Source organism: Ochotona princeps, chromosome 7, assembly GCF_030435755.1.
Source record: "Ochotona princeps isolate mOchPri1 chromosome 7, mOchPri1.hap1, whole genome shotgun sequence".
In the NCBI taxonomy this organism is placed as follows: Eukaryota; Metazoa; Chordata; class Mammalia; order Lagomorpha; family Ochotonidae; genus Ochotona; species Ochotona princeps.
Genome location: NC_080838.1, coordinates 6,133,698 through 6,148,985, shown reverse-complemented (window position 1 = coordinate 6,148,985; position 15,288 = coordinate 6,133,698). Strand labels below are relative to the sequence as shown.

Genomic DNA, 15,288 nt, shown 5'->3' with positions numbered 1-15,288 from the left:
TAATATCTTATGGTTTTAATCCATATAACGGGTTGAACCAAATGGTTCTGTAAATCCTTCCCAATAGTAATGTTAACTGTTTTAAAGAGTAGCAAAAATTGGGGTTCAAAGTATACCAGAAGACTTAGGACCTTAAAAAATAGTTTGGTATCTTTCAGGTCTTATGTGAATGTGATATTTGTGTTGGTGATCTTGTCCATTTAGGCCATTTTTATAGCAGTCATTATCACTTAACTACACATTGGAATCACTTAGTGAGCTTTCTGATTAATTTTAAAAGCTGACTGGGCCTATCAATAAATTGTGGTCTCTATGAAGTGATAAAAAGCTCCCCTAAGGCAGGCCAAACTGGGCTGGGCTCCAGCACCCACTGGTGCTCATGAGAGCCGGAATGGGTGTGGGACAGGCCAGCCTAGGCTGCAGCACCCCCAGGATTACATGAGAGCTGAGTCTGGGGGTGGGCCTGGCTGGTCTAGGTTGTAGCATTCAATGGTGAGAGCCAGAATCGGTGCAGGCTAGTCATGCTAGGCCACACTACCCACCGCTGAGTGGAGGCCGCCTACATCAGTCTGGGCAGCAGCACTTGATGGCACATGTGGGATCTGGAGCTGGGAGTGGGCATGATAGGGGAACTTGGGGCTCCCCTTCAAGGCACAGCTCATGCTGGTGAGTGTGAAAGCTGGGACTGGGTGCAGGCTAGAACAGGCTATGCCACAGCACCCTTTGACAAATGTGTAAGCTGGGTCTGGGGGTGAGCCAGACAGGGTCAGTCCACAGCACACACCGGCACAAGTGAGAGCCAGGACAGGGTGCAGGTCAGGCTGGGTTAGACTGCAACACTTGCCTGTTCACATGTGGGTTGAAAGTGGCCTTGGCTGGGCTAGGCTGGTGTACCCTTAGCAAGAGCTGGGATGGGGGATGGTCCATGTTAAGCCATGCTGCAACACCTACTGAGGGGTGGGCCATCTGCTACTGGCCACAGCACCTGACACGTGAGAGACATAGGGCTGGGAGTGGGCCTGGTAAGGGAATTTCAAGGGACTCCCTTGCTGGGCCACTGATAAGTGGGCTGCACCATGCTAGGTCTCAGCAGAGGCTGGCACATGCAAAAAAGCATTGCTGGGGCTGGGCCTATTGGGGTCATCTGGACTAGGTTGTGGCACCTGCTATTGTCTGTGAACTGTGGCGGGATGGCTGGGCTGGGACACAGCACCCTTTAGTTCATGTGAGATTTAAGGCTGAGACGAAACTAAGCTGCATCCTCCTGTATGTTCATTGGCTGGTGCGTGTGATAGACTGCACCTGACCCTGCACTGGCTGGTGCACACAGTCAAGTCTGAGGTCAACCTGGACAAGGTTACTTGAGGAACTCCCAGGCGTGGAATACTGTACTCAGACCCTGCCAGATGGAAGAGCACAGCATGTGTGGTCTGACCTTGGAGTGCATGTGCTGGGACAGGGCCTTCTCAGTTGCTGGTGCCTGTGCAGTGACCAGCATGTCAAGGTGTGCACGGGGACATGCCAACCAGAGCTTCTAGGCCAACAGGGGATGTCAACTGCCTCATCAGGGGAAGGAGAGCAGAGCAGGTTTGACAATTCTGGCCAAGCTTTCCAGCATGTTCCTGGGTCTGTGGATGCACTAAGGTGGACTTGGTCAACCAGTAGAAAGATTTTTTCAGCCCTGGCTCAGTGAAACCAACAACATCTCAGGGCTGTCCAAACCACTCAAGTAGCACTCCCAGAACACTCTTCTCCACATCAGGGTATCTAAGACATCGTCAAAGGACTGTCCCCAATTCCTGGATGCCGATTCAGTTTGACCTCTCCCCCTGTTTTCCTGTGGACAGAGAAGGAAAAACAAGAACTGAAACATGTGTCCCACCCACCTTGCTCCATGCCTGACCCTCCCCATCCTAACCAGAGGCCCACATGGCCATGCATCCCTTTCAACTATGTTACCAATATCGAAAATAAAATTTAAAAAAAGAAGAAAAGCTCCCCAGTAAGGTAGTTGTAAGATGCATAGGATTGGGAATCATTCTGTTGCCACTTAATAGGCCCTTGCTGTGTCCTTTAGGGATGCAGTACAACTGTATGTCTTTGTTTAGGCAGGTGCCATATTAATTCATCCCCAGCTCCCACACTTGAAAGCATGCAGGCAGGTGTTCCCAGCTTTGACTTTTTAGTTGTATGATCTACTGACTCTTCAGGTCAGTTACATACTCACATGAATATAAATATATATATTTCCATTTGGTTGGAGAAAGAATGAATAATTAATCTTATATCCACTGATTCACTCCCCAAATGCCCTCGTAGCTGGGGCTGAGTCTGGCCAAAGCCAGGAGCATGGAACTGTGGCAGGGAGTCATCATCTGTCACCTCCTAGGGTGTGCAGTAGCAGGAAGCTGAAGCTGCAGGGAGGGAGCTAGAACTCAGCCCAGGCACTCTGGTAGAGGATGTAGGTGCCCCAAGCAGCAACTTCACCACTACCCCATGCCTGCCCTCTGCTCACATAGTTGGTTTCACATTTTTTCTTCATGTTTCAAGGGCAATTCTGCTTTGAAGCTGCATTCTGTCTATATAAGAACCAGGGACTGGTGCAGTGGAATAGTAGGGTAATTCTCTACCCAGGATGCCAGCATCCCATGTGGACATCCTGCCTTCTCCACTTCCAACTTTTAATCCAGCTCCCTGCTGATGGCCTGGGAAAGCAGTGGAGGATGGCCCTACCCATGTGGGGGACCCAGGAGAAGTTCCTGGCTCCTGGCTTCCGATTCTGTCACTCCAACCAGTGTCATTCAGGAAGTGAACCAACGGATAGAAGGTCTCGTGATACTTTTTTTTCTTTAGAATTTGTACGTTATTCAGCTTGGAATTGGCTTATATTAAGTAGACTATTAAATTTTCAGCAGCTGTTTAAGACAAAGGGAGGGTAGTGGATCCTGTGACCATCTCATGAGACCATGTGTGGAATTTTCCACTTATGGCATCATGTTAGTACTCCAGAAACCAGATTTTGGAGGATTTGGGATTTCATATTTTCAGATTAACAATGTTCATGAAGTAGTATTGGTGTGTCAGAATCTCTGTCTCCCAGTTAAAGCCACATAATTTTCTCCACTGCATGCATCACGAACCTATTTACTCCTTGCGTCCCCTGCATCACCTGCCGTTTAATGTTGCATAGCATGCTTCTTCGGAGTTGGTCTCTTGCTGCATTATGAGTCTAGTAATTTTGGGTTGTATTCCAAACACTGTATACAGTGAAGTGAAGATGTAGATTCTGTTATTTTTCTCCAGTGAGTATTGTTTTAGCAGGTCATTTTCTTAGCTGGGTGTACATTGCACAGTGTGCTAGCGGCAACTCTGGTCTTTCTTTTAAAGATGTATGTGGGGCCCGGCGACGTGGCGTAGCAGCTAAAGTCCTCGCCTTGAACGCACCAGGATCCCATATGGGCGCCAGTTCTAATCCCGGCAGCTCCACTTCCCATTCAGCTCCCTGCTTGTGGCCTGGGAAAGCAGTCGAGGACGGCCCAAGGATTTGGGACACTGCACCCGCGTGGGAGACCCGGAAGAGGTTCCTGGTTTCCGGCTTCGGATCAGCGCACATCGGCCTGTTGCGGCTCACTTGGGGAGTGAATCATTAGACGGAAGATCTTCCTCTCTGTCTCTCCTCCTCTCTCTGTATATCTGACTTTGTAATAAAAATAAATCTTTAAAAAAAAAAAAAGATGTATTTGTTTACTTGACAGGCAGAGAGACAGAGATCTTCCATCCTCTTGTTCACTCCCCAAATGGTTTCAGTAGTCAGGTCTGTCCATGCCCAAGCCAGGAGCCAGCTGAGTCAGAAGTGGAGGAGCTGGGACTTGGTACTGCAGCACGGGATTCCGATATTGTGAGTAGTGGGCCTTTCTATGCCTCATTGCTGGGTTCAACTCCCAGTTCAGATCTTTTTTTTAAAAGATTTATTCATTTTATTACAGCCAGATATACACAGAGGAGAGACAGAGAGGAAGATCTTCCGTCCGATGATTCACTCCCCAAGTGAGCCGCAACGGGCTGGTGCACGCCGATCCAATGCTGGGAACCAGGAACCTCTTCCGGGTCTCCCACTCGGGTGCAGTGTCCCAATGCATTGGGCCGTCCTCAACTGCTTTCCCAGGCCACAAGCAGGGAGCCCAGTTCAGATCTTAATGTCTTTAATTGAATTCTTTGAATCTGTTCATTAAAGATTTGAAGAGATGTGAATAGAGTTTGGGATCCTTGTTTTCCAGAGTTCACAATTCCTTTTACTCTTTCTTACATTTTCCTCATCTGAGAAAGACCATAGCTTTCCTTGTGAATGCCCTGGCTACTACTCGGTACACAACACAGTACTTAGCTCGAAGCTATAAGCCAAAAAGATGGGAACTTACTTGCATGGCTCCTGGTCTGTCTTCCTCCAAGTGAGCATGCACTTTTCTTTGGGGTTGGTGTCGTCTTGAAGGTTATTGTTTTATTAAAATATAGTTAGACTTCTTCTTGGGAGAGGTAAGATTCAACAGGTTCTTAGTCTTTCAGAATTGTAAGCAAAAACTTGCTCCCACTTTTTTTTTTTTAACCTGTCTTCAGAAGCCTCCCATGTTTTTTGTTTTTATTTTAATTTTGATAATTTTTACATAGTTGAGAAGGATGTATGCCTGTGACCACTGACTAGGGTGGGGAAGGGTCGCGGAATAGGACAAGATGGATGGGACCATTGTTTCTTTTTCTTTTTCTTGTATCTTGGGGAAGGAAGAAAAGAAGGGGAGAAACCACACCTATCATCCTAACCACATCAGTATCCAGGGATGGGAGATGGCCACCCAGCGTTGTCCCAGGTCCCCGATGTGGAACATGCTCTGAGAGTACTGTTCAAGTGGCTTTGATAGTTCTGAAATGCTGTTGGTTTTGTTGTTCTAAGAATGAGGAAATCTTTTCAAGGTCAATTGGCTGATAGTCCACCTTAGAGTTTCCATTTACCCAGATATTTTCTGTCAACGCTTAGTTGTCCAATTTGTTCGGCCCTTCTCTCCATTACTAGATGTCCTCTGCAGGCCTCAGTGAACTGTTATGTCCCCTCCCTGTGTGAACTGGGTATGCCATCCACTGCACTGTCTTCAGCAGTGAGGAGGCCATGTTCTGACACATGTATTCCATGGTCAGAGGCCACAGATCCTGCAGTTCTCCCCCTGTTTGGAGTTCAGCTGTTCAGCTGGGGGGATCCCCAAATAAACCTCATCATCTGAAGTGATCCCAGACCTGACTCGTGCGCTTGTCAGTACGGGATCCAGCTTGGTTCATTATGCACATCAGTCTACGCACACTGGTGGTTGCAGTTTTTGGGTCAGTTCTGTCTTTAGCCACATTTCTCTTTTTTTTCGCCAACAATCATATGAGTGTTTATTTCAACAAACTGATTTTGATGGGTCAAAATGTTTTATTGCAATTCAGTTTTATAATTCTATCCTTTAAGGCTGTATAGTAGTTGCAAATGTGTAATAAAATAATTTATAGGGAAACAGCTAAGATTAGGGAAGTTTTTACAAGGCATCCCTTTCTGACTGTTTTTTAAGACTTGCTTTTATTAGAAAGTCAGATTTTACAGAGAGAAGGAGAGACAGAGAGAAAGATCTTCCGCCCACTGGTTCACTCCCCAAGTGACCGCATCGACTGTAGCTTAGCTGATCCGAAGTCAGGAGCAGGAGCTTCTTCTGGGTTTTCCAAACAATAAAGGGTCCCAAGGCTTTGGGTCGTCCTCTGCTGCCTTCTCAGGTCACAAGCAGGGAGCTGGATGGGAAGTGGAGCAGTCAGGATTATTATTAATAGGGACGCCCCCAGCCATGATTCCTTTGCATGACGGTATGTGCAGCAAACTGGTTCAGTCTGTCCCACTTCGCATTTGGCATTGTGCACACCAGTAGATGCTGCAGCCTAACTCAGTCAAACTGACCCCACTTTCCAGCCCATACTTATGCTGTGGGTGCCACCTGCTCTACCTCCAGCCCTGGTTCAAAGGCTCACCAGTGGGAACTGTACCCCATCAGAGTGGTGCCCATAGTTTCCCTGCCAGGTCCACTTTGAGGCCTGGGTCTGGCACTTTCCAGGTTGTATTGTGGGCTAGCCTGACAGAATTTGCCCCCATACCAGCACTTGTCAGCTGATACTGCAACAAAGCTCAACCAGCCTGCACTTACCCTGGTTCATGCATGCACCAGTGGATATGGTCGCTTATCCCAGCCGAAGCCTCCCGTTTTGAGTCTCCTCCTCCCTCAGGTTTCCTTGGCTGTTTCTGCCTTGTTTCCCCTGTGTCAGGTTCTGTGGTGTGCCAGAGCTGTTTTCAGACCCCTGTTTTCAGTCTCTACTGAACAGGGATCACACCAAGTCTGTGCCCATTTATTTATATATTTATAGCTGCTTTGGGGTTAATCAGAAAAGTTGATAAGTTACAAAAAAAGGTCATATGGTCCATAGAAATAAGATATTGCTGTTTGTCGTGTTATAGAAAGTTTGTTGACTCTTGTTAAGTGATGTCATCCAGTTGATGAGATTAAAATATCATCTATACAGTGATGTCTTCTGATTTCTTATTCCTAGCTTAAACCTTTTTTCTCAGAGTGTTGGGGTTACATATCCAATTCTCTCTTACCTTCTCTGCTTGGATGTGTAATAGACTTACAGACCTCAAAGGTCCTCACCTGAATTCTTGATATTTCCCTTTTCTTTCCAGCTGTTCCTCAATCATTGTCATCCTACTCCAAGCCAGCGTCATCTCTTGCCTGCGCTGTTCACTCCCACGTGAATGATAGGGGTCCAAACATTTCCTCAGGCAAGGCTTGAATCTGCCTTCTGATATAAGATGCTGGCATAGCAGTCAGGGGCTTAACTGGCTGTACTGTAGCCCAACAATGAGCATTCATGACTATATGCCATGTATATTTGTCTTCTAACTAGAAGAGCTAAATGAAGAGAAGGTATTTCTATTGTGTTCATTATCCTATGTTCATTATCCTAAAAATGTGCCTAGCACACTATGGAACTCTAGATTAGTCTAATTAGTGGATGTATGAAAGAAAGTTCACTATTTTAAACAGGTTCTTTACTTTGGGTTTCCAGAATACACTACACTTTTTTTTTCTGTTGTAGTCTTATTTTCCCTACTATTGAAGGTCTCTGCTTTATTGTGTTGCTGTCATCCTATAAGACATAGCATACATGTAACCTCTGAAAATGGGTTCTTTGTGCTCATCACACTGTATTATAATTATTTTTTCAGATTTATTTATTTTTATTGGAAAGTCAGATATACAGAGAGGAGGAGAGACAGAGAGGAAGATCTTCTGTCTGATGATTCACCCCCCAAGTGGCCGCAATGACTGGAGCTGAGCCAATCCAAAGCCAGGAGCCAGGAACTTCCTCCGGGTCTCCCATGCGGGTGCAGGGTTGCAAGGCTTTGGGCCGTCCTCGACTGCTTTCCCAGGCCACAAGCAGGGAACTGGTTTGGAAGCGGGGCTGCCAGGATTAGAACCAATGCCCGTATGGGATCCTGGCGCGTTCAAGGCGAGGACTTTAACCACTACTCTATCACACTGGCCCTGTTATAATTATTTTTAATCCCCTGGTGTACTTTGAGGTCCCTAGGAGCTAAGACTGATTTATATTTCCGTTTTCCCCATGCATATCGCCTGGACAGTCACATGCATGTGTTGTCTGCCTGTTGTCTCACCAGCTGCCTCTAGGAGGAAAACAGTAAGAACATAATATTACTATTTAAAGGGCAGTGACTATTTGTGTAGCTAGACCTTGGTCTTCCTGACTGGATTAACAGTAAGCTGCTAATGTCTGTGTAATTGACATAAATGTAACTACCGTGATCATGCGTCATCTGAGACTGCATAAGGACACTGTGGCGGTGAGGAACACGGGAGTCTGAAAGTCTTGAGCATTCCCAGATCATTCCGCGGAAAAACGATGGTTGCTTTAGCAAGTCTTATTGGATAAGCTGTGTGTCCATGTGTAGAAGAGTGGAGTTGGACTTCTCACTTACACCCGAAATAAAAAATCAACTCAAAGTAGAGTGCAAACCTAAGTATAGATCCGAAACTGTGAACTTTTAGAAGAAAACTTAAGGGGAAAGCTTCATGACCTGGGATTTGGCAACAATTTCCTGGATGTAACATTAGAAGCACAGTCAACAAAAGTAAAAACAGATTGGATTACATCAAGAGTTAAAAACTTGCATGCATCAAAGGGACACAGTACAGTAGAGGTGCAGTCTGTGGGACATGGTATGAAGCTAGTATCTGACACTTCCAAAGTCCTCATACCTCAACGACAGAGCATTTTTTTAAGTGGGCAAAGGACTTGGATAGATAGATAGTTCTCTGAAGCTAATATAACCGTTACCCAAAAAAACATGAAGAAAGTGTTTAGTGTCTCTTCACCATTTGGGTAGGGCAAACCAAAACCGCAGTGCAGGTTGGGCTTCATGTTGCAGTTGGTTAAGCGGAAGCGTGGGCTACCCATGTCCTGTACCGGAATGCCTGCGTCTGAGTCCTGCCTCTGCTTCCAGTCCAGCTTCCCGCCAGTTACAACCTGCGAGGTTTGAGTATTGTTCCTGACTGCTGGGTTTCACATGGCCAGCTCCTTTGTCACAGACATTTGGGGAAAATTAAACAAAATGTTGATTTCTGTTTTTCTCTCTCTCTTTTTTTAAAGATTTATTCAGTTTATAACAAAGTCAGATATACAGAGAGGAGGAGAGACAGAGAGGAAGATCTTCCATCCGATGATTCACTCCCCAAGTGACCGCAACGGCCGGTGCTGATGCCGATCCGATGCCGGGAACCAGAAACCTCTTCCAGGTCTCCCACGCGGGTGCAGGGTCCCAAGGCTCCGGGCCGTCCTCGACTGCTTTCCTAGGCCACAAGCAGGGAGCTGGATGGGAAGTGGAGCTGCCGGGATTAGAACCGGCGCCCATATGGGATCCCGGGGCGTTCAAGGTGAGGACTTTAACCACTAGGCCACGCCGCCGGGCCCCTGTTTTTCTCTCTTGATCTCCTGTTAGTATAAGTGAACTTTAAAAATTTGCAGAAGATATTATCTCACACCCTTTTGATGGCTACTATAACACACACACACACAATAAGTAACAAGTGTTGGGGAAGATGTGAGGAAATTGGAACGTTTGTATACTGCTGATGGGTATGTGAAATGGTATAGCCACTGTGGAAACAGAATGGTAGCTTCTGAGAAAATTAAAAATAGAATACAATTTGGTAATTCTGCTTCGGGGTATATATCCAAAAGATTTAAAAGCAGGATCCTGTGCAGGTCTCTGCACCCGTGTGTTTAGAGCAGCGTTATTCACAATAGTCAGGAGGGGAAGCACCTCTGTGTGCTTCAGTGAAGCGCTGAAGGAGTGTGCATATGTGCGTGTGTGCATAGGCGTGCGTGTGTGTGGGATATTCATGCCACAGTACTTCAGAAGTTTGATGTACAAGTGGGATTACAGTAAAGTTTATGTTGGTCCAGAAAGAATTTTAAATCCATGCATGGCTTTTACATAATATTCTTTTCCATAAACTCTTTTGAGGAGACCTCTGTGTGTGGATTTTGATTTTTTCTTTTTTTTTTTTTGCCTCAAGTTTATCTTGTAATTCTGTTTTGTGAACTGTTTTGTTTGTTTATGTATTTTATTCGAAAATGTTTCCACTGGAGCAGGTGAATGAAAGTTTAGAGACAGTGGGTGTCAGTAGTTTAGACAGCATTTGTTTATTATAGAAGAGGCATGGGAATTATTTATAGGAAAGCTCCATGTGTTGCCATTTCAATAGATTTCAATCTGCCTATCTTCCAAGAATGTCACTGTCTCTAACCAGAAAAGAATGCTTGTCATCCAGAGCTGCTTTGGTGCCTCCCTATTCTGGGAGAAGGACTTTATCTCCAACTTGCACATTAACTGGTTCAGTCTCCACCCTTTCCTTTGGAGCCTGATCCAACAGCTACTGCTGCTGCCTGAAGTGCTTTTCCTGGAGATCTTTCTGGGGGCATAATGCCCTCTTTCGTTCAGTTTCCGTGGCACTCATTTCAACCAACACCGGGTCAAAGAGGAAGAAACTTCTTAAATGTTTGTCAGACCTTGGCTGCAGAGTACAGCTCCAGCTCTGCTCCTGCGTCCCGTCCCCCTCCCCCGTGAGCATCTTGAGTGATATTTTAAATGAAATTTTGTTCAGCTTTAGAAAGCAAGAAAATTCCAACATATTCTACAGCATGGGAGAACTTTGAAGACTTGTTAAGTGAAATAAGTCACAAAAGGCCAAGTACTGTGTAATTCTTACATGAGGTATTTGGTCAGATACATAAAACCAAAGTTGAACAGAGGTTGATAAGTGCTGGGGGTGGAATAAGGAGATATTGTTTAATGGGAATAGCATTTTAGTTTTGCAAGATAAAAAATTCTTCAGCTTGGTTGTCAAAATGTGCCTGTATGTAATATTATTGAATTGTACACACAGAAGTGGCTGAGATATTAACCACTGTGGTATGTATTTTTTAGCATAGTACTACAAAGAAATCAAAGAATAGGAATCTTTCATACAATCATAATTTACAAGCAGCAGATCTAAGATAGAATTACTGCTTCTTATTAAACTTTTGTTTTCAGTTTCTTGGCCGAGTTATGGGAAAAAGTACAGTTTCCACCTGTTTCCTGATCCTGCATGGACTCCATGGACTCTCCTGCCCAGAGTCATGCATTTATTAGAATTGATAAACCTGGGCCTGGCGTGGTGGCTGAGTGGCTAAGGTCCTTGCCTTGAACTCTTGAACACTCTGGGATCCCTCATGGGTGCTGGTTGTAATCCTGGCAGCCCTGCTTCCCATCCAGCTCCCTGCTTGTGTCCTGGGAATGCAGTCAAGGACGGCCCACAGCCTTGCGACCCTGCACCTGCATGGGAGATCTGGAAGAAGTTCCTGGCTCCTGGCTTTGGATCAGATCAGCTCCGGCCGTTGCAACTGCTTGGGGGGGTGAATCAGCGGAAGGAGGATCTTCCTTTCTGTCTCTTCTCTCTGTATATCTGACTTTGCAATAAAAGTAAATAAATCTTAAAAAAAGAAAGAATTGATAAACCTACATCCACACATTGTTGGTGCCCAGAGACTATATTTTACAGTAGGGCTCACTCATGGACATTTTATGGATTTTTGACAAATATATAATGATGAGTATCAACCATGGTATTACTACAGGAAGTCGTTTTTCTGCCCTGAAAATCCTCAATACTCAGCACATTCATCCCTCCCTCTCTGCTGACCTCTGGCCACCACTGATGTTTTCACTGTCTCCATAATTCTTCCCTTTCCGGAATATCCTATAGTTAGAATCATCTAGTGGGTGGCTTTTTTCAGATTAACTTCTTTTGTTTAGTAACATGCATTTAAATTCTCTTGTCTCTTTGTGAGTTGATAACGTCTTTATTTTTTGAGAAGAGGTTTATTTTTTTGAAAGGCAGAGTTACACAGAGGGGGAAAGACAGAGATCTTCCTTCCACTGGTTAACTCCTGAAATGACCATAATGGTCAGGGCAGTGCCATGCCAAAGTCGGGAGCCTGGAGCATCTTTCAGGTCTCAGGGTGCAGAGCAGTTGAAGAAAAGTGTAGAGACAGTGAGTGTCAATAGTTTAGACAACAGTAATTTGTCATAAAAGAGGCAGAGACCTAGGGTGCAGAGACCCAGGAGTGTGGACTATCTCTCACTACTTTCCCGGGCACATTAGTGGGGAGCCGCATCCGAGGTTGAGCAGTCAGGCTTTGAGCCATGCGCATGTGGGATGCTGGTGTCACGGGCAGCCGTTTAACCCTGCCCATCACAATGCCAGTCCTAATGACTCTTATTTTTAGTGCTGAATTCTAATTGCATTTATGAGTGTACATGAATAATAACCGTTTGCTTGCTGAGGGACATTCTGATTATCCCCAGATTTTGACAATTAAAAATAATGCTGCTATCAATATCTTTGTGCACATCTTTGTGTGGATAATTAATTCATTTGGTTAAATACCAAGGAGCACAGTTTCTCTACTGTGTGTTGAATGTGTGTATAATTTTATAAGAAACTGCTGAAATGTCTTCCAAAGTAGCTGTAGCGTTTTGCACTCCGGTTAGTGCTGAATGAAAGTTCCTCTTGCTCCACATATTCTGCAGCGTTTAGTGTCAGGATGTTGGATTTTATCTATTCCAGTACATGCAGGGTGAGTTCTCATTGTTTTTGTTTTATGCTGTTGAAAGGCAGTGAGCCAGAGAAATTAAAAAAAAAAAGAGAGAGAAGAAAGAAAGAGAGGGGGAGGGAGGGAGGCAGAACCTTGTATCTTGGTGCACTCCCCAAATGCTTGTATTAGCCATGGCTGGTTAGACCAAAGTCAGGAGCCTGTGGGAGGCCGGAACCTTAGTATTTGAGCTATCACCTGCTTCCAGGCTGTGTGATTGGAAGTACAGGAGCTGGGACTTGAACCTGGGACTCTTCTGGGGGATGTAGACGCTCAGAGCAACTCCTCAGCAGTTGCTGCAGCCATCTGCTCCCTCATTCATTTGCAGTTCTCTAGTGTTACATGTGGTTTAGCATCTTAACATGTACTTGCCACTTCTTAACTGGGTTGTCTTCTTATTGAGTATTAGGAGTTCTTGATGGATTTTGGATAGCACTGTTTTAGCAAATATTGTCTCCAGTCTGTGGCTTATCTTGTTGTTCTCTTGAAATTGTTTTTTACGGAAAGAGTAGACAATTTTAAGTTCTGATGAAACCCAGCTTGTTGATGATTTTCAAGGATTGCTCCTTCGGAGGAGCATCTCAGTTCTCCCCTGCCCAGGGCCATTTTACGTTCTTTCCTGTGATTTTGCACAGGAGTCTGTGATGCGTTTGAGTTAATTTGGGGAAAAGATTAAGATTTGGGCCTGGTGTACTGCCTGCTGAGGGCTCAGAGCTGAGTCTCCCCAGGAGCTGCCTGAGCCAGAGAGGGAGTTACTGTTTCTGTGATTCTTACATTCCCACCTGGCAGATGCCTTATGGCTGATGAGCAGGGCACAGATGTAGTCATATTCTTTCAGCATCATGAACGTGCAAAGGAAAAAGTTTCACCTAGTATCTTTGATAAAGCATTGAAAGATTTGAGTGTTTTGAGTGTTGTGTGTGACACAGTAAGGTATGCTCGAAGCATTCAGCTTGCCAGAGGGCCAATGGTTGAGGAAAAGTCTGTGTGTGATTGAATTGTAGTCAGACTAGCTGGAGGACCCCTCCTTTTTAAAGAAATGTGACAGGCACATTGTGGTTATGTTTAGGATGTATTTGGAAAACCTCTTCCTTCAAGTAAAATAACTGGCCGTGTTAGTTGCTAGTGATTAAATTCAATATTTTTAGCAGAAACTAAGTGGGGGAAATTTTTGTATGGTTTCCAGATCCTTAAATATTTTTATGGTTGAAACCAAATATAACAAATGGTACTTTTTAAAAAAAATATTTAATTTTATTAGAAAGGCAGACTTACAGATTAGCCAGTGCCAGCTCCACAAATGGTACTTTTTAAATACTGTGTAAAGAAGTGGCAATGATCTTCCAAAGCATGGAGGATCTGCATAAATCACTGCAGAAGTGTTTTTCCAGTGTCCAATGCCTGTTGTTTTCTAATCGCACACATGCGGAAGAGTCACTCAGAACAAAGAAGATCAGTGGATTTTAATATAATAGAATAGGAAAAATTCAGGCATATGGTTTTACATTCAACATTGTGATTAAATTTTTAAGAAAGTATTGCTAATCAAGTTTCTGTGTAGTATCAAAGTATACAAAATGAAAATGAGAAAGCAATAACCACATAAGCCAGATTTTTTCATATACTTTTATCAAAATGATAATTGTGACAGATTGAGTACAGAAGTAGATGTGAGATCCTGCTTTCATAAAAAGATTTCTTCCTATTACTATAGTGATTTTTTTTTTTTTTATTACAAAGTCAGATATACTGAGAGGAGGAGAGATAGAGAGGAAGTGGAGCTGCCAGGATTAGAACCAGCGGCCATATGGGATCAAGGCGAAGACCTTAGCCACTAGGCCACGCTGCCGAGCCCTACTATAGTGATTTTAAAGTCATGACTCATACTTCTTCTGTAACTCTTTCAAATAAATAAACAAAGATTTTTAAAAAGTGTTTAGGGTGTGAAAACGTATTATAGTTTCTCTTTAAAGATTTATTATGGAAGCAGAGTTGCAGAGAGGGAGGTCTTTCATCTGCTGCTGGGTTCACTTCCGGGTGGCCACAGTAACTGGCGCTGGATGGGGCCAAAGCCACGAGCTTCGTCCCCCACATAGGAAGCAGTGGCCCAAGTATTTGAATCATCTTCTGCTTCTTTTGGGAGAAAGGGAGAGGACCCCGGGTTCACTAAAGTCTTTAAAGTAAGGGAAAACAGATTTTGTTAAAATCCTTGAAGTATGTGAAATTCCTTTTTAACTTCACATTTCGTACTTTTAGAAATTGCACATAACTAGCACAGCTTTTTTTATCATCTATAATTATTGCTGTTATTGATTAATCATTGTTTCTGAAAGAAATGTACACTTTTGGTGCTTATGGAATTAAGTAATGCTGTAAAACTTTATTTTACTTTAAGTACAGTAAAGCCAGAGTGTAAAGCTGAATTCTAATACAGAGATTTGTTAACAAATAAAATGTTTTATCAAGGAAGCCCTTCAGTTGAGAGCTTACCTTCTAGAAGCCCAGCATTTGCTTGAGCATTATAATGCTGGTGGTTACCAGTCAAGCCTGAATTTCTGTAATCTTTGTTAAGTGGTGGCATGAGCATACTGTTTCAGAGACAAGCATAGTGTCCCCCAGGGCTTATAATTTTTAACCAAGAAATTTAGATTAAGTGTGATAAAAGCAGCTAGATGCATTTTTAAAATTTTTTATTTGTATCATGTTTAGTATATAATTACTAGGTAGACTGTAATTATTCTAAAAGTTAAAATAATGGCTAGTGAAAGCGCCTTTTGTGATCTCATGTTAATGTGTCTTTTTTTTTTTTTTTTCCTGCCTTCCTGTTCTCCCGCTAGGAGTCTACTATGGCTCAGGAATCTCCCAAAAATTCAGCAGCAGAAATTCCCGTGACCAGCAACGGAGAAGTTGATGACGCCCATGATCATGGCTTTAATAGGGTAAGCATGGCTTTCTTTCTCTTAAGTCAAAGAATCATGGTAAACTATGATATCTCTTTAA

At 43.9% G+C, this 15,288-nt stretch overlaps 1 protein-coding gene across 7 annotated transcripts in view; it reads left to right on the top strand.

The window, feature by feature from the left end:
• ARFIP1 (ADP ribosylation factor interacting protein 1) overlaps positions 1 to 15,288 on the top strand; it is a 122,745-nt gene that overhangs the window by 24,888 nt on the left and 82,569 nt on the right. For all 7 annotated transcript variants that reach the window (XM_058666752.1, XM_058666749.1, XM_058666750.1 and 4 more), the window contains one exon: positions 15,126 to 15,227. In XM_058666752.1, the coding sequence (XP_058522735.1) occupies positions 15,126 to 15,227 (102 nt within the window). Of the gene's footprint in view, positions 1 to 15,125; positions 15,228 to 15,288 lie in introns of those variants that run through there.